This window comes from Coenobita brevimanus, chromosome 46, assembly GCF_032717465.1.
Source record: "Coenobita brevimanus isolate Jiangsu-jjx chromosome 46, ASM3271746v2, whole genome shotgun sequence".
NCBI classification, from domain to species: Eukaryota; Metazoa; Arthropoda; class Malacostraca; order Decapoda; family Coenobitidae; genus Coenobita; species Coenobita brevimanus.
The window spans coordinates 8015996-8042295 of record NC_136999.1 but is presented as its reverse complement, the minus strand read 5'-3'; the positions used below and the strand labels follow the sequence as shown (position 1 = coordinate 8042295).

The 26300-nt window shown below is 41.4% G+C and overlaps 1 protein-coding gene across 1 annotated transcript in view; it reads right to left on the bottom strand.

The window, feature by feature from the left end:
• LOC145398758 (lanC-like protein 2) overlaps window positions 1–26300 on the bottom strand; it is a 170043-nt gene that overhangs the window by 15386 nt on the left and 128357 nt on the right. Inside the window, exons 7-8 of the mRNA XM_080271565.1 lie at window positions 22106–22288; window positions 11246–11383 (exon numbers count right to left, since the gene is read on the bottom strand). Of these exons, the coding sequence (XP_080127691.1) occupies window positions 11246–11383; window positions 22106–22288 (321 nt within the window). The remainder of the gene's footprint in view (window positions 1–11245; window positions 11384–22105; window positions 22289–26300) is intronic.

Below are 26300 nucleotides of genomic sequence, written 5' to 3'. Positions count from 1 at the left end.
GTCTCTCAAAAAGTCTCTCAACCATTACAGGAGGTTTCCCTTCAGTCCTCCCATATGCTCTAGTCTCCACATTAGTCTCTTACGGGGCACCTGGTCAAAGGCCTTCTCCAAATCTAAATACACACAATCCACCCAACGGTCTCTTTCCTGTAGCACGTCAGTCACTCTTGAGTAAAAGCTCAACGAGTTGGAAACACATGACCTTCCACTTCTGAATCCAAACTGACTTTCAGCCAAAATATTAATCTCTTTCAGATATTTTATCTATCAATCTTGCAGGATTCCCTCGCACAATTTTGCAACCATGTTGGTTAGGGACACTGGTCTATAATTCACGGGTTCTTCTTTGTTTCCTCCCTTATAAACTGGTACCACATTTGCCCTCTTCCACTCTTGAGGCACTTTCCCCTCTTCCAGAGAACACACAATTAAACTGTGAATCTTATCCACCAGTTGTTCTCTGCATTCCTTCAATACCCAATCAGAGATTACATCTGGCCCTGAGGCCTTCCTTACATCTTGAGTTTCCAGTAATTTATACACTTCCTGTACTTCCACTTTCACATCTCTAATCACTACATTTCTAGTCACTCCCTCCCCTTCCACAAACACTTTTTCATGAACGAAAACCTATTGGAAACATTTGTTCATTATTTCAGCTTGCACTGCTGCATCTTTACAGAACTCTCCTTCTACTTTCAGTTTAGTGATTCCTTCCCTTTGCTTCAATATGCCAATGACAAATCTATAAAACAGTTTGGGTTCACTCTTATATTTGTCTATTATAACTTTTTCAAAGTTTCTTTCTTCCTCTATACTTATTCTTGTACAGAATATTCATTTCTAGTTCTTTTATATTCTTCCTTTGTCCTGTTGTTACCTCTCTTTCTCCAGTTGTTCCATGTCGTCTCTCTCTTTTTTGCTATCATACACCTTCTATTACACCACTCCTTTGTCCTGTTTTCTTTCCCCCTTAATCTTGGCTCATATTTTTCCACTCCCAAATTATAGAAGTCTAGAAAGATATCCCACTTCCTCTGTATCTCTCATTTCTCTTAATTTTCTCCAATCCACATTTTCTCAGACCAGTAGAGTTTGCTTTCCCAAAGTTGTATCTTCCCTTCCTAGAAAGCTTGTCTCTTGGCACCATGTTCCCTATTATCATCTGGAAATCCATGACCACATGATCACTTTTTCCTAGAGGGCACAGATATGTCAAAGATTCTATTACATTGGGTTCTGTGGTAAACAGTAAATCTAATCTTGCTGGTGTGTCCTCACCTCGGGATCATGTCATTTCTTTAACCCACTGCGTCATCACATTATGTGTTGTTATATTTAACAATATAGTGTCACACGAATCATCGCTGCCTCCTGTGTCCCATTCCTTCTTCCCAGTTCACCTCTTTACAATTAAAGTCCCCAATTACATTATATTGTTGCTTTTCTCGATCATTTTCTGCAGATAACTAGCCATGTCTGACAACATCTCCTGGTATTCATCATCATTCCATGCTCTAGTCTTAGGAGGACCATACACTACCGCCATATCTTTCTTGCCATTCTCTTCAGTTTCTAATTTCATATTTATCACTTCAGCCCTGCCCTCTCCCATTTGCACAGTATCTACATTTATGTTGTTCTTCACTACAGACTGTCATCACTCCTCCTCCCATTTTTTCTTTTCTGTCTCTTCTCCACAGTTTGTATTTACCATCTCCCATATGAACATCAATACCTTCTCTTAACTTGGTCTCTACAAAGCATCAGGTTCATGTACCCTCAAGAAAATATTGATTTCTAACCTTGGCGATAATAAACGATCAACATTAGCATATGCCACCTTCAAGCTATTTTTGTTGTTTTTTATACCCTCTTCTCTCCTTCTCTCTCTTGGTACCACTTTCTCAATTTCTGATCCATAACTCTCCGATAAAACATTGTCTTTTCTTCCTCTGTTCTCTGTTCATTTTTTGCCTTTGCCTCCTTTACTAACACCTTTATTTTAGTTCTTTCTTCTTTAATTGCATCTCTCCTTATCAAACATTTTTAAAACCATCTTTGTCTGATAATTTCCATGTTCTACTGATGATTTCGTTTACCATTACCTGGGACTTAAACTTTACCTTCAATGGCCTCGTCCCTCCTTCCTCGTAATTTCCTAACCTAAACACTTCTTCAATCTCTTCTTAAGCTTTGTTGTTGCCCTCCATAACTACTGATATTATTTCTCTAACCTTACTCAGTTCTTCTCTTTCTCTCTCTGATCTTACTGTCATATGTTTTTCTTTAACTCCTGAAATTATTACACATTTTTTCTTATCTGCTACATCCCTGACTAAAGATTCTCTACTTCTCAGTACCCTAACTACTTCCTTCTCCTCTTTTTCCTTGCTCTGTTGTTCTATAATCTCTTTCAACTTTACATTTCCTTCCTCCTGAATTTTTTTCCATCCCTTGAGTTGTTCCTTGATTTCCTTAATGTGCTCATCTTGCATCCTTGATTTGGATTCATACTCATCTAGTTTACTTTTCATCCTGTTCCTTTCCTCTTCCAACCACTTATTCTTTCTCTTGAGCTGTTTTATTTCACTTGAGGCAGATTCATTACTCACTCTTAATTCCGTAACTTCTCTTTCTTATTTATCACTGAGTGTGCAAACTTTTTCCAGTTTATTCTGTAGAATTTTGATCTCGTTTTCCTGCTCTATAGTCCGTTCCTACAACTCTCTAATTACAGTACTGCCCATACCTTTTTAAACTCCAGGACATTCCTCTCCGCTGTTTTCTCTACTCCTGCTACTCTTGTTTGGTTCAGTTTTGTACTTCCATTTACAACATCATCTTCGGAGAAGCCCGCAAAATCCCCCTCACCGTTTGTAAACAATGCACCGTCCCTTTCCGCCATGATGCAACTATATGGAAACTTTCTATTTCCACTATATCTTGTACTCTTTATGACCGAAACCACGTTTTTTTTTTTTTTCTTCTCTTTTTTAACTACTGTCTGATGGGACCACCACTCACGCACTCATTCACACAGTCACAATAGGCTGGTCTCCTTTTTGCTGCTGATTCTATAATTATTTCCCCACAATCCAGGAAGTGTGCGTGCGTGCGTGCGTGTGTGTGTGTGTGTGTGTGTGTGTGTGTGTGTGGAAGTGTTGTGTATACTGGGTGCGCGAAATAAAAATGAATGTTTCTCTCTCTCTTTCTCTCTTTCTAATGTAAATAACAGAATTTTATAGCTGAGACCTTACACTACATCTCGAAACAAAAGGCAATGCAATATCTGTCTTAGTTCCAGAGATATGTGTATTTAAAAGTTGCTGGACATTTTTTTTTTTTTTTTTTTTTTTTTTTTTAGTGCTTACGACGTTATGATTCTAAGCACCTAAAATGTGGTTTTATAAAATTCAATGAGCCTTTGTTATACCACAGAAATGAGTCTCTTGGTGACAAGTCACATTTAGATCAGCCCTCTAAATCTTATTGCACTTGGCCATAAACTATGCTGAAAGAGGTTAAGGATTCCATCACGCAAAAACAAATTCACTATAGAATTTTTCTCTATTCTGATCTATGCAGATATACACTATTTTGGCAGGGAAGTATAGATGGATATGGTGGTATAAGTGTGCTGGTTTATAAGAAATGGGTTGAATGTGTCATGAATGTAATGAGAATGAAAGAAAGAATTACAGTAGTAAAAATAATGTTTGGTAAACTCATGATTACAGTTATAATGGTGCATGCTCCACAGGTTAACCTGGATGATGTAGAAAAAGATAGATTCTGGGATGATACTTGTGGTTGGTGGTCATCACCATCAACATCATCTAATCCAGTGTTGCCCCATGAGGAGCATAGGAGCCCAGGGCTGGGCATGTTGGTCCTGACATTTAAAATGAGAGTGACCAGCCTCACTCATCCCTGAATGGCATTATGTGAGCAATAAACCCCCAAAACCCCTTGGATATAAACCTGCACAGGCTCAAACCGATTGGAGCACCTTAATTATTCGCTAAACCACCAGATGCCATAATTTGGTTATATGGTTACCACCCAGTGTTGTAAATGGTTTCCTGGTGCACAGAAAACCATCTGGTTTGTCACTATGAGAATGTAGTTTTGGGTGGGGATTTAAATGATCATGTGGGTGAAGAGGCTCAAGGATAAAAAGAGTACATGGGGGATGCGCATATGGTACGAGGAATGCAGAAGGGGAAAGGATACTCGAATTTGGGAAGGCAATGAACAAGACTGCGTGCAACACACATTTTAGCAAAAGAGTAAGTAGGATGATTACATAAAAGTCTGGGGGATACAATAGACTAACTGACTAGTTCACAGTCAGGAGGGCTGATAGGAGGTTGGCGAGGGATGTTAAAGTTATAGGGAGTGAAGAGTGTGTGCAGCAAGACAAATTACTGATACGTGGCATGGTGCTTAAGCAGCCTGTGGTGAAGAGGACTTATGCACCAAGGAGCAGAATATGGAAGTTGAAAAACCAAGCAGTAAGGGATGCCTTCTATAGCATGATGGGTAGAAGACTGAACAGGGAGCTGTTGACAGAAGTGTTAATGAACAGTACGGAGCTCTCTAGAACAACCTCTTGAGAGTTACTGATTCAGTGGGTGGATGGACAAAGAGCACTGAGTCCAAGACATAAGGTAACATGGTGGTGGGATGAGGTTGTTGAAGCTGCAGTTACGAAGAAAAGAAGGCTTCTGAGAATGGAAAAGGAATGCTAACAGGAATACTTGGCTGACAAGCATAGGGCTAAAAAGGAGTTGTACAGGGCAAAATCTGTCTCACAGGCTTTTACTGGATAACCTATATAGCACTGAAAGGAAGAATATTGTACAGTGCCTTCGCACAGTAAACGTATTCAGAGTAAACGATTCGCCTAGTGAATGAACCAGGGGGTAATCAGGTCCACAAAACCATGATGAAAGAGTTGAACCCCGAGTGAAGGAAATTGGGGAAAAGAGTAGACCATAACCGCCATCTCCCATATTAAACAACCCTACCCACCCACCCCCAGCAGATGCTGCACAAGAGGCCAGATCTGAGCAACCTTTTGAGCAGAATCCAGTGGAGGATGAAGATTTGCCTATGTTTGCCTCAGATCAGTGAAATTCTAGCAGCAATGTATGTTCTGAGAGAAGTCAAGGCAATTGAAACCAGCTACCTTAGGACACAAGAAGTGCTCAGTGGAGTAGAAACCAATTTTCGTTGTTATACTGAAAGGCACAATATGGAAGTCAACAGAAGAAAACAAACACTCATCACACGCTACTACCAAACTCAAGAACAACAGGTACCAGTTGCCTCTACATCGTCTGCTACATTTCCTGGGGAAGACAATGATGATGTGATGTCAGTGGTGTCATCTTTGGACTTTAAAAGTTCTATGGGAGAGGTGAATGAGGTAGAGGCATGTGGGGAATTGGTTCAGTCAAGTGATGAGGGGGAGACTGGTGACGGGAACGAGGGAGTGGAAGGTGATGTGGCGAGGAAAAACTAAGTGTATCTCCCTGCCTCGGAACCACCTGTATTCAAGCCAGGCAGGGCTGCCATCTGCTTCATTTAAGGTAAATACCTATGTGTTTTATATTTTATATATCTGAACTGTCTGCAACTGAAATGTGCCCTTTAGTACATCTCTATGGTTCAACAAGTGGACTCTGAGGGAGTGATGCCACCCATATGCAATTTTTTCCATGAGATATGTTGTTCACAGTGAACGAATTCACTTTGAACAAGCTCATCTGCCACCCATAAACTCATTCACTGTGCAAGGGCACTGTATTTAAATGGAGAGAAATCAGGGATATCACAGATGAGCAGTGTGTAGAAAAGTGATGAAGGAAAGGTAGTGGTGGACAGTATGGATAATACAGATGCCTGGAGAGCACTATAGCTGGTTGCTGAATGAAGAATTTGACTGGCACAGGGGATGGTTTGGAGTCTACAGATAAAGTGTTTGGCCCTTAGCCTTTGATTGATGCTGGCACTGTGAATAGGACAATACGCAGGATGCAGCTGGGGAAGGCAGCAGGTGTGGCTGAATACTGAAATGTGGAAGGCCTCAAGAGATATAGGAGTGGGTTTACTAACTGATTTGAAAAATTCAATTATATATGAGTGAGCTGTCCCAGATGACTGACTGAAGAGTGTGATTGTAAATGTGCATAAGGGGAAGAGAGATGGCCTGAAATGAGAATATTACAGAGGCATGAAATTTTTGGACCACATAAAGAAAGATAATGGAGAGAGTCCTAGAAGCTATAAGGGAAAGAGTGAATACTGATGAGATGTAGTTTGGGTTTATGCCAAGCAGTGGGATCACTGATCCCATATACACTTTTGTTTTTTGCTGATTCTGAGAAGGCCTTACAGTAGACAGAGTCCCTAGGGAGGTAAAGTAGTGAGGTGGGCAAACAGAAAGCTTGGGATCAAGAAGCAATTGGTTAAAGTTGTTATGGCTATGTACATGTGCTTGCATCCAAGTGAAAGTGAATGGAGATTTGAGTGACGAGTTCTCCCTGAATGTTGGCTTGCATCATGGATCAGTTCTGAGCCTATTATTGTTTGTTGTGGTGCTTGAAGCTCTCTCACATGACTTCAGAAATGGATTCCCATGGGAGATGTTCCATGCTGACGATTTGGTGTTGACTGCAGAGAATGAACAGGAGGCAGAGGAATGATTTAGGAAATGGTGAGACAGAGTAGGGCACAAGGGTTTGAGAGTAAATGCAGATAACACAAAAGTGATGATATCTAGGGCAAGTGTCAGTACTGTCAAAGCAAAGGGAGTGTGGCCATGTGCAGTTTGCCACAAGGGTACGGGAAGTAACTCCAACTTGTGCAGTGTCTGATAAGTGAGTGCAGATGTATTTGTATTAGAGGCAGACTGCAAAATAGTGCTGATTTTGTATGTGTGGTGTGTCGGAGACAGCAAGTACAGACTGCCAGGTGTGAGGGGGCTGAGCTTGCTGGAGAATTTCTTGAGTGTGTTGAGGAGCTTTGTTATTTGGGAGACATGTTATATGCTGGAGGTGGGGCTGAAGCTAGCCCTTTGGTCAGGGTAAGGAGTGGTTGGAGGAAGATCTGGGAGCTGCAGCCTCTCCTAACATTGAGAGGACTCTCCCTCTGTGCTAAGAGATCTCTGTATGCAGCATGTTAGGGAGTGTACTGCTGTATGGCAGTGAGTCCTGGGAAGTAAAGGAAGAGAATATCTGTAGTCTCAAACATACAGAAACAACAATGATTACATGGATGTGTAGTATGTATTTGAATGCGAGTTCTGGGGGGCTAGGACTATGAATGATGGCTTAAGAGGTAAGGATGATGGCTTAAGAGGTACGGATAGGACTGGAATGTACTGGTGCTGTGATGAGAAGGGGTAGATTGAGATGGTTTGGGCATAATGAGGATGGAGGATGACAACTGGGTGCAGAGGGTGAGAAGTGTGAGCACTGGGAGTAGGGTTGCGCAAGGCAGACCAAAAAAGACATGGAACGAGGTCATAAGACTGTGACCTCAAATATATGGAACAGAATAGGGAGGCTGCCAGAAATCAAGCAGCATGGAAAGCTGCCATGAGGTGACCAAGCCCATCATGTGAGAACATATTGGAGCCTTCATGAACAATAAGAATGATACAAACTAGACCAGTGATTCTCAAACTATGGGTCGCGACAGGAATTTGACATGTTGCAGGGACATAGAATAGGCCTAATGCTTTCAACGTATTTTATTGATTTAACCCTTTAACTGCGGGCATTGTTTTGACCCGACTGGCCCCTCACAGCCAAAATGTAAACAAACCTTTAAACCTTTATAACTGCACAGAATGAAGCTAGAGCAAAAAATAAGGTACCATTAGAAAGTACTAACCTTCAGCTTTGCAGTTATGTAGGTTTCACTGGACGGGCAGTGCCGTTAGAAGTGAGCGATCTAAACGGAGCACCATTGTCACGCACAGAGCTGGACAGAGACTGACTGATGGGTGTTTGGGCAGGGGTGGGGTGGGCCCCCGGGGGGTGGGAGGAGGGAGGAAGAAGGTGGGGGTGGGCTGACAGGAAAGAACTTAATAGCTCCTCTTGCATGAAACAATTGGCGTGCAGAAAAAACGCGCGATATTCAAAATATTCACGAATCTTCCAGAATGACACCCGGGGTTTGGTCCAGTTTTTTCAATGTCTTTCTGGAATGACACCCACGGTTAAGGAGTTAATTGAAATTGTAATTATCCTTTTACACTATTAGCACACTCATGACAACTACGATAGGCTACATACCGGTTACTCTCCCTCTCTCTCTTTGTACCCTGTGGGTCGCGAAGTCTTGAAATATTCCCAATACAGTCACACACTAAAAAGTTTGAGAACCGCTGATCTAGACCAATCAATCAGAAAATCCTTTAATACTTCACCGGGACTCTGATAACCCATGGTTAGGCTACATAGTCCAGACATTTAAAGTAAGAGTGACAGCTTGCCCGAATGCCATCCTTCAATCTATTGTCCAATCCATTTCTACTCCACCATGAGCACTGGGGTCCGGGACTAGACTACTCAGTCCTTACATTCCAGGCAAACAGTGAAAGCCTCACTCACCCCTCAGTGGCATCATGTGATCAATAAACCTACCACCCTGCAGATGGCCAATCTTACAAGCTTCATCTGCCTGAAGCGCCTAAACCCCTAACCCACCTGATGTTCATTTGATCAAATGGTTACCATCTAATGTATATAATAAATTATTTCCTACACAACACGAAACCTCTTGGCTTATTACTCAATGCACAGCCACATGAAGTGAGTGGATGGCAGATGCCCTCACCTACCACCCTCAAGGCAATGGTGATAAAAATAAATGTGAGTACAAGAGGCTATACTACCACCCTACTGATGTAGGTAAAAACAAGCATATACAAATAATAACAGAGCACACATATAATTATCATCATCATCATCATCATCATCACATGAAAAAAGGCAAATGTTCTCTGCTATACCCTAACTGTTTATGAAACAGGTAGCCAGAAGCAATTTTTTTTTCTAAATAACAGAACAGAGGAGGGAAAACAAATGAATAAAAAAAAATAATAATCCATAAACCAGATTACTGGCATACTCCAGTCATAAAAATCTGTAACAGTTCAACTTGAACAGCCGTAGGTTGAAGTCTGGGGGGAAACAACTCTGGAGAACCAAGTTCCAGAGATATGCAGTTCAGGTAATAAGAGTTTTGATACGCAGAAGTTCTGCAATATGGCTGTGTGACATTCCAATCATGAGCACTACCAAACTCCCATGTAGCACGAGGGAAGGCATGGAGAGGCAGCACAATGGATGCAACTTCACCTGACTTCGTCTGAGCATTTGCCTTGAAAGTATCTTTAAAATAATGCAAGGGAGGCAACATTCCTTCTTACTCGTAGGGGAGGTAGTTTATTTGTAATGGCAAGGTTATTAATTTTTGTTCTGAATTTTGTCTAGTTGTTTTCGTGCACCCTCTCCACATCCATTCCACATGCATGAAAGAGCAATATTCCAGTTGAGAGCACACGACTCTTATAAATTATGGCTAAATGCTCGTCAGTGAAGTAGTTACGGACTCTGAACAATAATCCAAGTTTCTTTGAGATGGTTATAGCAAGTGATCTGACATGAGAGGTCCAGCTAAGGGCACTGTTAAGTGAAACACCGAGAATTTCAATACTTTTGGAGATGGGAATATTAGTAGCATCGATGGCACTATACGTATCTGACAATATCTGTCTATTAGTAAATTGTATATATTTGGTTTTCAGAGCATTAAATGAGACCAGGTTATTTTGTCCCCATTCATGGATCTTAGATAAGTCTTCATATATGGAGACTGCTGCACTGAGCTGAGAGTTAGAGATATTAAACTTTGTAAATGGGTGTTTGAGTGTGAATGCACTGTGAACTGTTGAGTCATCTGCATATGAATGGATGGGATTATGGGTGACAGATAAGAAATCATTAATATGAACTTTTTTTTTTTTTTTTTTTTTTTTTTTTTTTTTTTTTGAGGAAGAAGGAACCAAAGGGTTGGCGCAAGAACTGATCCTTGTGGCACATTGGTGTTAAACGAGTGGAAATTGGAATGTACATCATCTACTTTTGTTTTTCTGTCAATGAGATACGAGGAAAGCGGAGGAACGAAAGATGCTAGTCCATAGCAAGGGAGTTTGGATTGCAGGGAATGATGCCACACTCTGTCAAAAGCTTTAGATGTAACAAGGGCTACTGCATGGGTTTCTCCATGTTGGTCAATTGACTGATGGATGGTATGAGTCAGGAGATTGAGTATATCAATGGTGGATCTTTCATGGCGAAAACCACACTGTCTATCACTAATTAAGTTGTTGGATTCAAGGTGTTTAACTATGTGCTTATTAATTTCACACACTCTGCCAAGAGAATAGGTGATAGCTATTGGTCTGTAACCAGAAGGGTAAGAGGAACTTCCTTTCTTTGGAATTGGGTGGATGGTGGCTTCTTTCCAAGAATTAGGGAATGAGGAAGTACATATGTATAGTCTGAATGATTTAGCTAGAATGAATACAAACTTTAATATTCTGTGTTTTATCTGTTCATGAAATATCCATAAATACTGGATTATGCAGTATTATACTGTATACCATCATCAACGTGCACCAGTATATGCTACTTTAAGTGAAGGAACTTTGAATAAGGCATGCTTTTCAGTTATGACATGGGAGTTAAAAACACAAATAGTAATTTCCAACTGAAAAAAATGTGAATCAAGAGCAACTTTAAGTGATGCAGAGGTAAATGAATCTGCAACTTAACACTCAGGCTCCTATGACACTGTCAGCTGAATATGAGTCTGGCATTAGCTGGGATACAATACATGAGCTGTCTGATCATGATATAGTGTTACTCAATCATAAGTCAGACATCAATTACATAACTCTAGGTGAAACAACTTCATACAACAATGAAAAATACCTGTATTAGTCTTAACTGAGAGGTGGTGAAAAGAAATGCCTCCACATGGTAGCACTGATATCAATGAGTGGCTCCACTGACCGGTTATATAAATGTCTCTCATCTCCCTCACCAACCTCTGAAAGGAGGATGGTGAGCTGCAGGAGAGAAGTAATTTCTACCTTCAGTCCACCAGGTTCACATCCATATGAGCCTTGAGTCACAACAACAACAAGGTATCTTCGCCTTGCCTGGTAAAGATAAAGAAGAGCATAACCATTGCCTGCAGAGCCGTGGCACAGGCCGTATCCCTTCTGCAGCAGCCCTCGCTCCCATACACACTCACCAGCCTTCTTGGCATATACCAGGTACATCTCATCCTGAAACACCTGAGCAAAGATAAGTGACAAATCTTAATATAATCATAATCATTATCACCACCATTATCAACATCTCAACCTCTTTCTTACACCTAAGGACTGGGTGAAGTAGGGAAAATGGGGAAACAGAAATGCACAAGTGAGAGAGAACTAATCAACTGCATGTCCAGTGAATGGGCCACATACTCAATCACTCATCATTCAAATCTCTGAACTCCTGACTCAACCTCACAGGCACAACCATTCACATACTCTCTTTTTCTTCTCCTTCTTTATATTCATCATCATCAGCATATGAACCTCCCTTCTCACCCTAGGGCAGTGTGAGGAGTAGCAACGTCCAAACTGCCCAAGTCTGCCCCATTAAATGGGCCACGCTTTCATTCACTCATCATTCAAGCCCCCGGAATCCTGGCTCTATCTGATACGCCAAAAACTTTCATCACATTCTGTAGCTTCACATAAACGTATCCGAGTCAATCTGAATGCTGTCATGTTAAAAAGAGGTGCCAAATCCCTGATCATGCACTTCTTCTCACAACATTCATCCAGTCAGGTCGATCTCTTGTCAGTCCCCTAACTTCACCGACTTCCATACCTCTCATCTTCACATGCTCATTCACCATATCCCTCCACTTTCTCCTTGGCCTCCCTCACCTCCTCCCTCCTTCAAATCCGCTCAGATATACCTTTTTCACCACTCTATTGTTATCCAGTCTCTCCACATAACTATACCATCTCAGTACACTTTCTTTGATTCTGGAGTTCACAGACTTCCTCACTCCGCATCTTTCACAAATCACATTATTGCGTATCCTATTCACTATCTATACTCCACATACATTCCTCAGCAGTCCCATCTCCAATGCTCTCATTCCTGACTTTTCATATCCATGCCACACCATAGTCTCACATCCATATGTTAAAGTTGGCACTAACACTCCTTCATGTACACCTCACACAGCTGCAACACTCCAGCTCCTGTCTCTTATCAAGACCATCCTTATTTTCATATAATTTTTTTTTATGTTGGATTCTGGGCCCAGCAGTCCCATACACCACACCTTCATGTCAGTGCTGATACCCAGTGTTGTGCAGTCTCTTATCATATGTTTATAAAGGCTCCAACATGCCTGCATGTGTCAGTCTTGGTCACCTAATGGTGGCTCTCCATGCTGCTTGAACTTTGGAACTCTTCCTGTTAAGCCCCTTACCCCTGAGGTCACAGTCTATGACCTCATCTCAGGTCTTGTTTTATCTGCCTCTAGCAACCCTATCCCCAACGTAACTCATATTTGTCATTTTCCACACCCAACTGTCATCCTCCATCCTCTCAACATGCTCAAACCATCTCCATCTAACCCTACTCATTTTAACGCCATTACATTCCAGTCCCATCTTTCCTCTCAACTCTTCAATCATAATCCTAGCCCCCCCAGGCCTCACATTCATGGATGCATTACACATCCATGTAATCACTGTCATTTCTCTATGTTTGAGCCTATGAATATCCTCTTCCTTTACTGCCCAGGTGTCACTACCATACAGCATTGCACTCCTAACATATGCCACATACAAAGATTCTTTAGCGCAGAAGGAAAGCCCTCTAAATGTTCAGAAAGGTAACAGTTCCCTGAACTTCCTCCAACCACTCCCTAGCCACAGAGCTAATTCTAGCCCCACCTCTTGCACATAAGATGTCCCCCAAATATCAAAACTCCTCCACACACACTCATAAGACTCTCCAGCAAGATCAATCCTTTCACACTTCACAATCTCTACATGTTCTCCCTGACACACCACACACAAAAAATCAGCATTATTTTGCAGCCCACCTCTACTACCACTACCTCTACACTGAATAAATTAGTCACAGTGTGTGATGATATTAGTCACAGTGTTTTTACTATATGTCTATGCCATGAATATCAGGTAGGAGCTCATGATGTGTGCTATATAGTCACAAGTTTTGACTGGCTGTGGTGGCTTTGCATTTCCACAATGAGTCCTAATTATATGTGGCCTTTTCTGACATTCATTTCAACTACAAGTGCACAGAGAATTCATTAAAATTATCAGTTAAAGCTCTCTTTTTCCCTAAATAGCTGATCTGCCAGTTTCCTTCAGCTCACAGAGTCAGTTGTATGGGAAAAGGGTCAATATTTACTGTACCGGCACCTCTATTTCAGTGTTTTTCTTTTATCATCAGCTTGTTTTTGTTGCAAATGTGGAAATCTGATGTTGGAGATTGTCAGAAAAGTGTCTTTTTGTATTAAACTAACCTCATCTAACCAAAACAAAGGGGATTACAGCATATACAGACAGCATTACTTTGCCATGTGCAACAACAAATGGCACAAATCCCTCACCAAAAACACCTCAATGCAGGGACAGATTAGGCTAGTTTAATGTATAAAAATATATTTCCAACAACCTGGAGCATCAAATCATCCCACAAGATAAAAATAAATGTGTGAGAGGGAGAACACCGCTGCAAAAGAGAGTCCCGTAAAGTCTATCTATCTATTGCCAGATGCCTTCATCCCGTAAGGGGTGGCCATGAACAAACTGCCTCCATGTCACCCATAAAGTACTGGTAAATACTGACTGGAAAAAGATGTGATATTTTGGAACACCTTCTGACTTTGACATAGGCCTGCCTGTATATATAATTTTGAAGTGTAGTGTTGTATGGAGGAGAAGAGAATAGTTTTTTTATTTATAAGTCCCTTCACTCTAACAACATACTCTGTATTTTGTTTTTGCTACCTTCAATTAATACTCTTAAGCTCTGGAGAGATTTTCAAGTGACAGGGTGAAAAACAATCTGCATTAATTCCTTCCCAACCTGAATTCTTTCCCAATGCCAATTTCATCTGAAAGTACAATGAGTTCTTGATAAATGAAAACCCAAAGTACGAATTTTCGATGTTACGAAAGCGATGAATAATGGACAAATTCCACAATACGAAAGTATCTTTATCTATCTATCTATCTATTGCCAGACGCCTCAATCCCGTTTGAGGTGGCCACAAACAAATCGCCTCCAAGTCGCCCTGTCCCCCGCCATTTCACTGCCCTGCTCCCAACTCACACCCCCCTCTCTCATATACCTCTCCACCCCATCCCTCCATCTCATTCTCGGCCTCCCCCTCCCTCTTCCCCCCTCCACCTCACTCACATACACTCTCTTCGTCAATCTTTCACCCTCCATCCTCTCCACATGGCCAAACCACCTCAGTGTATTCCTCCTAATGCCTCCTATCACATCCACATCCACACCACAACGCTCCTTTATATCCTCATTCGTCAGCCTGTCTCTCCATGTGACTCCACAGGCTCCTCTTAAATAACTCATTTCCACTGCTCTCACTCTTGACTTGTGTCCTTCCAGCAACGTCCAAGCTTCACTTCCATACATTAGAGTTGGTATCACAATACAGTACTGTCATGTAGTAACTTTTTCACTTCCATGCTCACATCCCTGTTTCTTATCACTACTTTCAGGGAACCAGCAACCTTTCTTCCCTGCAGTACCCTTTTAAGCACTTCACCCTCCAAACCTCCATCCTTACTCATCACACTACCCAAGTACTTAAACGTACTCACATTTTCCAATTCCTCACCATCCAACCTAGCTGTACATTCACTGATTTCACCTCTCTCAAAGACCTCACTTTACTCTTCCCTACATTCACCTTTAGATTCCGTTTCTTACACACTCTCCCAAACTCATCCACCAAGCTTTGCAGCTCTCCTTCGTCTTCATTCGACAACACAGTATCATCTGCAAACAACAGCACAGGGAGTTTCCAAACACTACCCTCTCTCACCAGGGCCACTCCAACATCCACTACCCTACCTTGTACCTCTTTTATTACCCCATCCATGTACAGATTGAACAACCATGGAGACATGACACATCCCTGTTTCAACCCAACCTTCAAAGAGGAAAATTCACTCAGTTCACCATCCACACGCACTGCAGCCTTAGCACCATCATACATACTCTTCACAGCATTCAACAACTTCCCATCTACTCCATATATTCTTAATACTTTCCACAATCCTTATCTATCCACCCTGTCATATGCTTTCTCCAAATCCAAGAAAGCCGAATACAACTTCTTTCCCTTCTCTAGAAACGTTTCCACTAAAGGTCTAAGAATGAATATCTGATCTACACAACCTCTTCCCTTCCTAAAGCCTCCCTGTTCTTCTCCAACTAATTCCTCAGTTCTTTCTCTAACTCTGTCAATAAGTATCCTACCATACACTTTTCCTATTATACTAAGAAGACAGACGCCCCTATGATTACCACACATTTCTTTTTCCCCTTTTCCTTTGTACAAGGGAATAATTTTACCTGACTTCCAATCCTCCGGGACTCTACCTTCTTCCCAGGCAAAACTGCACATTTTCCACATCCATTCTACAACTACCTCTCCCCCATGCTTCAGCATTTCACCACACACTCCATCAATTCCTGTGGCTTTCCCCAATTTAACTTTCTTCATTGCTTCCACAACTTCTATCCTACTGATTTCTTCCTGTCTTCTCACCTCCCTCCTTCTCCCAGCCACTTATACTCGCATTACTTCCATCCTCTATGTTCAACAATTTCTTAAACTGTTCTCTCCATCTGCTCACTTTTTCTCTCTTCTCCACTAGTAATCTACCATTTTTATCTTTCACTCCCCTGCCAACTTCACTTCCACCCTGTCTTACTCTTTTCACCTCTTTCCAGAACATTTTCTTACAGTCCCTCCACTTTACACTCAAGTTCCTTCCAAATTCCTCATCTGCTCTCTTCTTACTCTCTCTTACTAATCTTTTCACCTCTCTCTTTCTTTCTACATATAACTCTCTCTTCCGCCTCTCAACTTCTTCCACGCCTCTATTTCTCATCCTTTCATTGTATACTTTCTTCTTTTGTGCCACAGCCTGTCTCACCTCTTCATTCCACCACACTGTTCCTTGCACACCCCTCTGTTTTCTCTTCATCCCACACACCACATCACATGCTGCACATATTTCCTTTGTAATATCCTGCACACACCTTCCACGTACCCCATCTGCTCCAATTCATATTTGCCCAATCATTCCTCCACTTCTCTCTTATAGTATCTTTCTCAATTATATGAATAGAGATATGAAAGGAAATACAAAAAATTCAAAATAGGCGCTCATTTGCAGCGAGGAAACGAACTAACCCCTCTCTGGTAAACAGTTTTACGCATGCTTCTCAGCTGAGTCCACAGTTTCGGGACAATTAGGCATCAGGTCGATTCCCCGTCATTTGTTTACATATCAGTTTATTTAGCAAAGTATATTCAGTTATCGATTTATATGAGTTATAAAGGTGATTGTGGTTTATTCTTTTTATAATAAATGTAAAATATGGCATCAAACAGTTGGTATTAACGGGAAAAAATATAAATACAGTACAGTACTGTATATTGAAACGTGAATCAGGTGACGTATGATGTTTCACTTCATCGTTTAACATAAGGGTAAATATAAGACAATGGCATTTATATAAATGCCTAAAAACCTCAAGTACACGATCGACATACTCCAAAATCATATGAATAATATTCATATTACGTTTACATTCTCAGCTAACCAACAAGCCTACATCTTTTCTATCCTTAATGACCTAGAGCAGCTTGTACAGCACCCTACCTGTATCCCTGACTGCCTTGGAGAGAGCTCCAACATACTTGATCTCTTCCTTACAACTAATCCTTCTGCTTACACTGTTTATCTTTCCTCTCTGTTGGGCTCCTCCAATCACAACCTTATTACCTTAACCTGTCTTTTCATTCTGGTACAGCCTGTGGACCCTCCAAAGAAACGACGACTGTGGCACTTTATAGCTGCAGAGTGGGAGGCCCTCAGGCAGTACTTCTTTGATTTTCCCTGGAATGATTATTGCTTCCATGGTCGGGAGCCATCTGAGTGTGCCTTGCGCATTACAGAGGTTATTCTCTCGGGCATGGAAGCATACTTTCCTTTCTCATATCCTTTGACTAATGCAAGAAAGCCTTGGTTTAATCACGCTTGTTCTAATGCTGTCCGCAACAAGGAAAGGGCCTATAAAAGGTACCAGCGACATACCACCCCTGAATCACATCTTCTTTATGTTTCTATCCAGAATCGTGCTAAGTCTGTTCTTTGCTCTGCTAAAAAATAATTTCATCTGCACTAAATGCTCTCAACTCTCCAACTCAAATTCTTCCCACTCCTTCTGGCACCTCGCCAAAAACCTTTCTAACAACTTTACCTCATCATCCTTCCCTCCTCATTTCTACTCTGATGGCTTTGTAGCTATTTCTTCTACTGATAAAGCAGATCTCTTCGCTCAGACTTTCTCCTCCAATTCCACCTTACACAATTCCGGTGCTGTTCCTCCATCACTTTCCCCCTCTGACTTCCTCATGGCTGACATTAAATTTCTTCAGCTGATGTATTTTCTGCCAACACTGGCCTCAGTACTAACAAGGCATATGGGCCTGATGGAGTCCCTCCTGTTGTCCTCAAGAACTGTGCTTCTGTGTTTACACCCTGCCTAGGTAAACTCTTTCGCCTTTGTCTTTCAACTTGTACCTTTCCTTCTTGCTGGAAGTTTGCTCTCATTCAGCCTGTCCCAAAGAAGGGCGACCACTCCCAACCCTCTAACTATCATCCAATTGCTTTAACATCCTGTGTCTCAAAAGTTTTTGAGTCTATTCTTAACAGAAAAATTTTAAAGCATCTTTCCTATCACAACCTTCTTTCTGATCGTCAGTATGGGTTCCATCAGGGACGCTCCACTGGCGATCTTCTCACCTACCTTTCAGACTCTTGGTTATCCTCCTTTCGGGACTTTGGCGAAAGCTTTGCCATTGCACTTGACATCTCAAAGGCTTTCAATCGAGTCTGGCATAAATCTTTAATTTCCAAACTGCCCTCTTACAGTTTTTATCCTTCTATCTGTGCCTTCATCAACAGTTTCCTTTCTGGTTGTTCTATAGCTGCTGTTGTTGACAGCCATCGTTCTTCCCCTAGATCTATTAACAGTGGTGTTCCTCAGGGCTCTGTCCTATCACCAACTCTCCTCCTTTTATTCATCAATGATCTTCTAAGCTGTACATCTAACCCTATCCACTCGTATGCTGATGATTCCACCCTTCACCTTTCCATTCGGTTCCTGCAACGTCCACCCCAGCAGTTACTTCAACAATCAAGGGATGAGGCTGTGGCACTCCTAATGTCCGACCTGGCTCGTATCTCTGACTGGGGTAAAAATAATCTTGTTGTTTTTAATGCACCTAAGACTCAGTTTTTACACCTATCAACCCGACAGAATCTTCCACAGGAGTACCCATTAAAATTAAATAATATCCAGCTCAATCCAGCTTCATCCTTGGGGTTTCATTCACTCGGGATTTATCTTGGAAAGATCAGATTACATCTCTGGTAAAATCTGCTTCCAAGATATTAGGTGTGCTAAGCCGACTCCATACCTTTTTTACCCCTGCACAGTTGTTGAATTTATACATGGGATTTATTCGCCCCTGTATGGAGTACAACTCTCATGTGTGGGGAGGCTCCCCACATACAGCTCTTCTTAATAGGGTGGAGTCAAAGGCATTTTGTCTCATCAACTCTGCTCCTCTTACTGGTTCCCTTCAACCTCTGTCTCTTCACCACACTGTTGCCTCTTTATCTCTTTTCTATCACTACTACCATGGTCATTGCTCCTCTGAACTGTCTGCTTGAATCCCTCCACCTTTACGACAGGCGCGTAGCACCCATCTAGCAATAAACTCTCATCCTTTTTCTGTCCAATACTCTAATGCAAGAGTTAACCGTTACTCCCAATCCTTCATTTATGCAACAGGTCAACTCTGGAACTGTCTCTCTCTGTCTGTATTTCCTACTTCCTATGATCTCCAGTCTTTCAAATGCAGTGTGTCCAGGCATCCTGAAATGAACAGATCTTGAATTTGGCTCTCTTGTATTTTTTTTTTTTTTTTAGAAGGAACTGTTTTGCAGGCTCATAGCCTTTGGTTCCTTCTTCCTTGCATTAAAAAAAAATAAAAAAAAATCAATCGGAACCGACTGCATCCAAAAATTACAATAAAAATTACTGAAGACAGCTATGGGAGAAGTCAGATTATAATTCAAAGTCGACAATAGCGAGGCAGAAGCAAGTTAATTATTGACTACAAGTGCAAATTATAAATAATATCCAAAGCCTACGCTGCTGAATGAACACAGACCTTGACAGTTCCCCATGAAATTAGTTATTATAGTATTAATCAATTAATATGAAGTATATGTATAAAATGACGGGGAATCGTCTTGGGTGCGAATTGTCCTGATGGGGAATCGTCCATGTTTTGATGGTGAATTGACTTCACGGCGAATTGTTCCAGAACCAAGTCCATGTCCCTCCTCGCAGTTTTGCTGTGTGTGAGGGTATTTTCGCAGCTCTACAACTTTTCGTACTGTTTAGACATGCCTCCCAAGCACCCTGCAACATCTCCAGCATCAGTGGAGCCCGATGCAAGAAAGAAGCAACACCATACTCCAACTCTGGAGAGGAAATTGGAAATTATAAGATGCCACGAGGAAGGGCAGGGAGTCTCAGAGATTGGGCATGCTTTAGGCCTCGCAGCTTCCACCGTTGGGACTGTGACCAAGAAAATGGAGATGTACAGGAAAATGGCCACCTCGTTCTCTACATCTACAGGTATTACTTACTTCTATAGGTATTACTTACTTCAAAATAGGAGAGGTAAATTTTTCGTAGTGGGTCCAAGGGGGTCCTGGGACGCATCCCCCCATTTTTATGTATATTTCAATGGGGAAAATCGTTCCGATATACATAATTTCGGATTACGAAAGGTTTTTTTGGTCCCTATCCCTTTTGTATATTGAAGACTCACTGTATCAAGAATAAAGTGGAAAATACATCACCGGATTAATGGGGATATGTGTAGTCGGGTCACTAGGAGAGGATGGAGAATGTGAGACTGAGTAGAAGAGTGTATGTGAGTGAGGTGGAAGGGGAGCCAGAGGATTGATAAAAGAATGGGGTGGAGACAAATGAAGGTGAAAGGTGTGAGTTTGAGGGAGGGGAGCCTTATGGCAGAGGAACAGGGCAACATGGAGGCAGTTTGTTTCTGGTCACCCCTTATAGGATTACAGCATTTGGTTACAGACAGATAAATCTATCTATCTATCTATCTGTCTATTGCCAGATGCCATAATCCCGCAAGGGGTGGCCATTTGACTCTGAGTTATTTGTTTTACGGGGAGGGGCACTAACCCTCCACCAACCCACTTGTTGACACGTAGGGAGTACGTATGGTTTGGTTATATGGTTACCACCCAGCGTTGTAAATGGTTTCTTGGCTTACAGGAAACCATTTGGCTTGTCACTCAATGTAAAGCTACCTGTAAAGGAATGAAAAGCAATAAGAAGTGACAGGAAAGATGGTAGGAATAGGAAGAGAGGAGGACAGGCACAGAAAATGAATGATGCACACTAAGGAAGAAGTAGGCAGCACTACATCAAGTGAGTGGATGATGGTCGCCACCACCTACCACTAAGATAAATATATACTGCAGATAAATAGATAAACTGACAAATAGACAGATAGAAAGTTGCAGATATAAGTGTTGGGCTGGGTAAAGGAGGAGGAGGAGGGGTTTTTATAGACATTTTCTGTAGGACTGGGAAGTTGACAGGGTTAAACCATGAAGCATTATTCAATCTTGTAAGTTCTAGCATAGGGGAAAAATGCAGTCAACCAATGTTCCCATGCAGTTTAACAGCGCCTCGCCACAGTGAGACATGGGGAATAGTGTGAAGGTTTGGTTCCTGGATGGAAGCCACACTTGTGTCTCTCCACCCAGTTAATGGGGACATGATTGAAGGCTCCACTTCAACCCATAATGTGGTTCCAGTATATCATTACCAACCAGAACTGTAAACAGCTTTCTGGGTTACAGGAAATCAATAAGCTTGGTGCTCAGAGTAGAGTGCCTGAAGTAGAAAGAGTAGTAGTAAAATGTGACTAGAGGGAGAGGAAGAAGCAGTAAGAGAGGAGGACTGATACATAGACAGAATGTGTAAGTAATGCTGTAAAGTGTGAATCAATCTGGTAAGTCTCACTGATGAGAAAAATGACCCTCTGAGCATCAAAACATCATTGGACCTAGCAGTCTCAAGAGCTGGGGGGGGGGGGAGCATGATAGGTTCCCCAAGGATTGTTGTTTGAACGTCTATGGTGGCTATGATTCTGTCTACATTTATGACGGGTAGTGCTGCGTGGAGGGGTACAATGAAAGACGTTTTTAGTCATTCTGTGTACAGTTTGAACACTGGGAAAAAGTAAAGCAGAAAAGTTGGCTTCAATGTGGTATGCTTTCATGAACAGGAAAACCAAACAAAGATTAAAAGCGAGTAAGGCATAAAAGCAAGATTCATAGTAGTAAGTTTTGGTGAATTGGAAAACTAAATGAGGACCAAAAGAAAGCAAAACACAACAGCAAGCTTCAACATAGCATGCTTTAATGAACAGGAACACTAAACAAGGACCAAAAGAGAGAGAGAGAGAGAGAGAGAGAGAGAGAGAGAGATGCAGGAAAGCAAGATTCATCATGGTATACTGTAATATACAGGAAAACTAAATGATGATAAATAAGGAAAAGTCCAGAAGGGAAAGGAAAAGTAACCTGAAATGCCTTAGCGAAGAGAAAGACGGCTCCTGGGGCACCATGGCACCAATGGACTAGGCGGTCAGTGGGATTCGACAGGGAGGATGGTAGATTCCCTGAGGGCTGCTGTAATCCACAAAGGTAGTTCACTGTCCCACGCACTGCACTATGTAGCTCACTTGCTGTTAAGAACTCACGGGCCTGGTGAAAGAACAACATCACCATCATCATTCCAACCTCTTTTTTTCCCATCCAAAGGTGGGATAAGGTAGAGTCCAGAAAAAAAAGAGAGAGAGAGAGAGAGAGAGAGAGCTGGGAAGAACTAATCAAGAGCACATCCAGTGAAACGCATGAATGCACAATAAAATGCAGTAAGTACTATTTTTTCATACAGTCCTCACTCTTTGTTGCAATAAAATTACCGGTAAATAAATACTATTTTTTTTAGTCCTCATTCTATGCTGCCATTCTGATGTTCTTATTTGCTATTAAGTCCATAATAGCTGACAGGAAAACTGCCTATTAAACTTCCATTACTAGCTATATAACTGATATATCAGCATCCCTTAATATATTGAAAAACTTGTACAGAAAAAGTTACATTTTGCAACACATCCCTGATGAATAAAAAGGACTTTCTCTAACAATTTCATGGCTGTTACTGCATATGGGTATATTATTCATGCACACAAATGATTTTGCTCAGTTGAGACATATCCTAGCAGTTGAAAGACTTAAATAATACCTCAGTTATCTTTTTTGACACTGTGCAAAAAAGGGGTATATTTAGGATAACAAGAGATAATGTTCCTCCTCCTCCTTATCATCATCATTATCATCATCATCAATTTTGCTTATCAGAGAGAAATCCTAGCACTTGTAGGTTAATCACCTACTTGTATACATAACATTAAGATCCCCTCTCCCCCAACATACCACCATTTCTCACACACTCTTCACAAAGTGAGATTATGAGGGAGGGTGGTGTATCAAGGGAAGAGGGGTCATACTGAGCAGGGACAGATACACCCAAGACTGACCTTTTGCCGATATAACCCCTAAAAGACAGGCATCAGGCAACTGACAGATTATGCACATACAGTACTCACATGCCAATGTACATACACAGAACAGGTATACGCCGGTTTAACGATGTAAATGGTTAGGTCAAACCCCATCGTTAGGCGGCGTATTGTATATTGGGGTACTTTTAACATGAAAAGTAATGGGAAGCATTTATCAGCCTTGGGTTTCCCCCGAACCAAGTCCAAAACCCACCCAAATGAGCCCAAAAACAAGTTTAAAGCCAATCTAAATGGCCTGACAGCTGTAAAGGAAGCTAACCTAAGCCTAACACCTGTAAATAACTCACTGAAACCAACAAATCAAATCTGAAAATAGTCAAATATGTCTGAAAAAATTCAAGCTTAGTAAACTGTACCTCAAAATGACAATGTTCACCCTAACTCTGGCTGAAACAAATTAATCAAAGTATAAAAACAGTTTATAAACTAGAATGTCACTCAGTAGAGTGCATACCTCCGCCAAGGCTCAACATACTGTTCCTTTTAATTCAATCAAGTCCTATTTGTTACTGTAAGGCAGCTAAAAAAAGACTACCCCCCTATAAAAGCATGTTTAAATCTGCTAGATCCAGAATTTTTTATGAATCAGCGCCAAACTGTACACATTTGTAGATACCAACATCCTAAATATGTCTTATTTTTTTTCATCATGATCCATGCAATATTCACTGAAAAATTTATGAAAATGTCAAAAAATGCCCTATCTCGCAATGTTAAAGTGAAAAAAATTTCCTGGAATCGTGCCTTTATACGGATCTGCACCAAAATTTAATGGAGTCTATTCAGAGCCAAGGCCCATTCTTCTACCAAGCTTCATGGAAATCCATTCAGTAATTTTTGTTTAATCTTGCTCACAAACCAACCAACAAACAAACAAATGGACAGGGGTGAAAACATAACCTCCTTGGTGGAGGTAATCAACCTAAACACACAATTTTAGTCTAAAATATCATCAAAATCGGTAAAAAAAAAATAAAATCTCATCGTTAAACTGGGATTTGGCCATCATTAGGCGGGGTTTGGTGGTATTCCTACCCTCATCGCTAAGCCAGGGTATCGCATCTAGGGGTATTGCATATCAGGGTATTATGGTACTACATATTTTTGCCATGTATCTCCTCGAGGTGTTCATCGCTTTCATCATAATCTCTTCTCTTGTCTCAATTGGGAACCTTTCAGCAGAGTTTTGAGCTTGGGGGGTAACAAAAATTCGCACGGAGCCATGTCTGCTAAGTAGGGAGCCTGATGGATCTGCGGGATATTGTGGTTGGCCAAAAATTCCTGGATCAGTTGAGGAGAATGGGAAGGGGTCTTGTAATGGTCCAGATTCCAACTTGCCGCTTTCCAAAGGTCTGGTCTCTTCCACCGAACTGCAGCATGAAAACAACAGATAATGTTGAGGTAGTAATGTTTGTTGACAGTCTGACCTGGTGTGTTTTCATGATCACAACACCATGGTAGGTGAAAAAAAGTGTCAACATGCATTTCACCTTGCTGCGGAACTGTCGAGCATTTTTTGGACGAGGCGAACCTGTATGCTTCCAATGCAATGACTGTGCTTTGGTTTCTGGGTCATACCCATACACCCAAGTCTCATCTCCAGTGATAAAAGCCTCCAGAAAGTCTGGTTCATGATTTGCACACTCCAACATATATTGAGCAATGTTCATCCATACGGCTTGTTGTTCATGTGAATGTGATGAAGTACCTGCAGAAGATCCCAAAAACCAACCTTGAAAAATGTTTCAGGCAAGAGAAAGAACACTGGGCTACATGTGTCAAGTCAGATGGAGCCTACTTTGAGGGGGTTTAGTGTCCTAGCTCAACTGGTTGGCTATTTCTTTTTTTAGAGCCTAAGGTCGGATACTTTCTGAACAGATCTCATATACGAGGTCTGTTCAGATATTATCCAATCTTAAGCTCTAAAAAAATAAATAGCTAACCTGTTGAGCTAGGACACTAATCTCCCTCAAAGTAGGCCTCTTCTGACTTGACACATAGCCCATCATTCTTTCCACTGCTTGAAACATTTTTCAAAATCAGTTTTTGATATCTCCTGCAGGTGCTTTGATGCATTCATCATGATCTCTTCTCTTGGATGAATGTTGCTAAAGTCATGTTGGAGTGTGCAAGTCGTGATTCAGACTTTCTGAAAGCTGTTATCGCTGAAGATGAGACCTGGGTGTACTGGTATGACCCAGAAACCACAGAACAGTCCTCCCAGTGGAATCATGCAGAGTTCCTCAGCCAAAAAAAAGTATGATATGTCCATAGTAAGGCGAAATGCACTCACATGCTGACATTTTTGTTTTTGTTTCTGACCACCATGCTGTGCAATACAAATAAGCACTAGAAAGTCAGACTGTCAACAAACATCACTACTTCAACATTATCTGTCGTCTCTGTGTCGCAGTTCAGATGGAAAGACTAGACCTTTGGAATGTGACAAGTTGGAAGTTGCACCATGACAGCGCCCCTACCCATTCTTCCCAACTGAATAAGGAATTTTTGGCCATGCACAACATCCTGCAGGTCCAGCAGGCTCCCCACTCACCAGACATGGCTCAGTGCAACTTTTGGTTACTCCCCATGCTCAAAACTCCGCTGAAGGGTTCCCGATTTGAGACAAGAGAAGAGATCCTGACAAATGCAATGAGGCCCCTGCACGAGATACTGAAAATCAACTCAGAAAAATGTTTCAGGCAGTGGAAAGAACGTTGGTCTACATGCATTGTCACCTACACTGAGGGAGATTAGTGTCCTAGTTCAACAGGATAGCTATTTAATTTTTTAGACCCTAAAGTCGGATTCCTTCTGAACAGATCTCGTTAAAGATTAACACATCTGAAGAGAAAATAATTGTGGCAAATTTAACATGCCACCCAAACCAGAGAGGCGAATATGAAGACCTGGCAGAAAGTACAATTCAGAGTTTAAGAGCCCTACTACATAGAATGGAAGAGAAATCTGAAAAAATTATATTTACTGGAGATTTCAATAAAAATATAAATTGGAATACTCTAGATGAAAGAAGTTATGGAAGCTGTTGGGATCAAAAGCTCCTAGAAATTGTACAGGAGTTTTTCTTAACACAACATACAATGGAAAACACCAGAAAAAGGGGATTT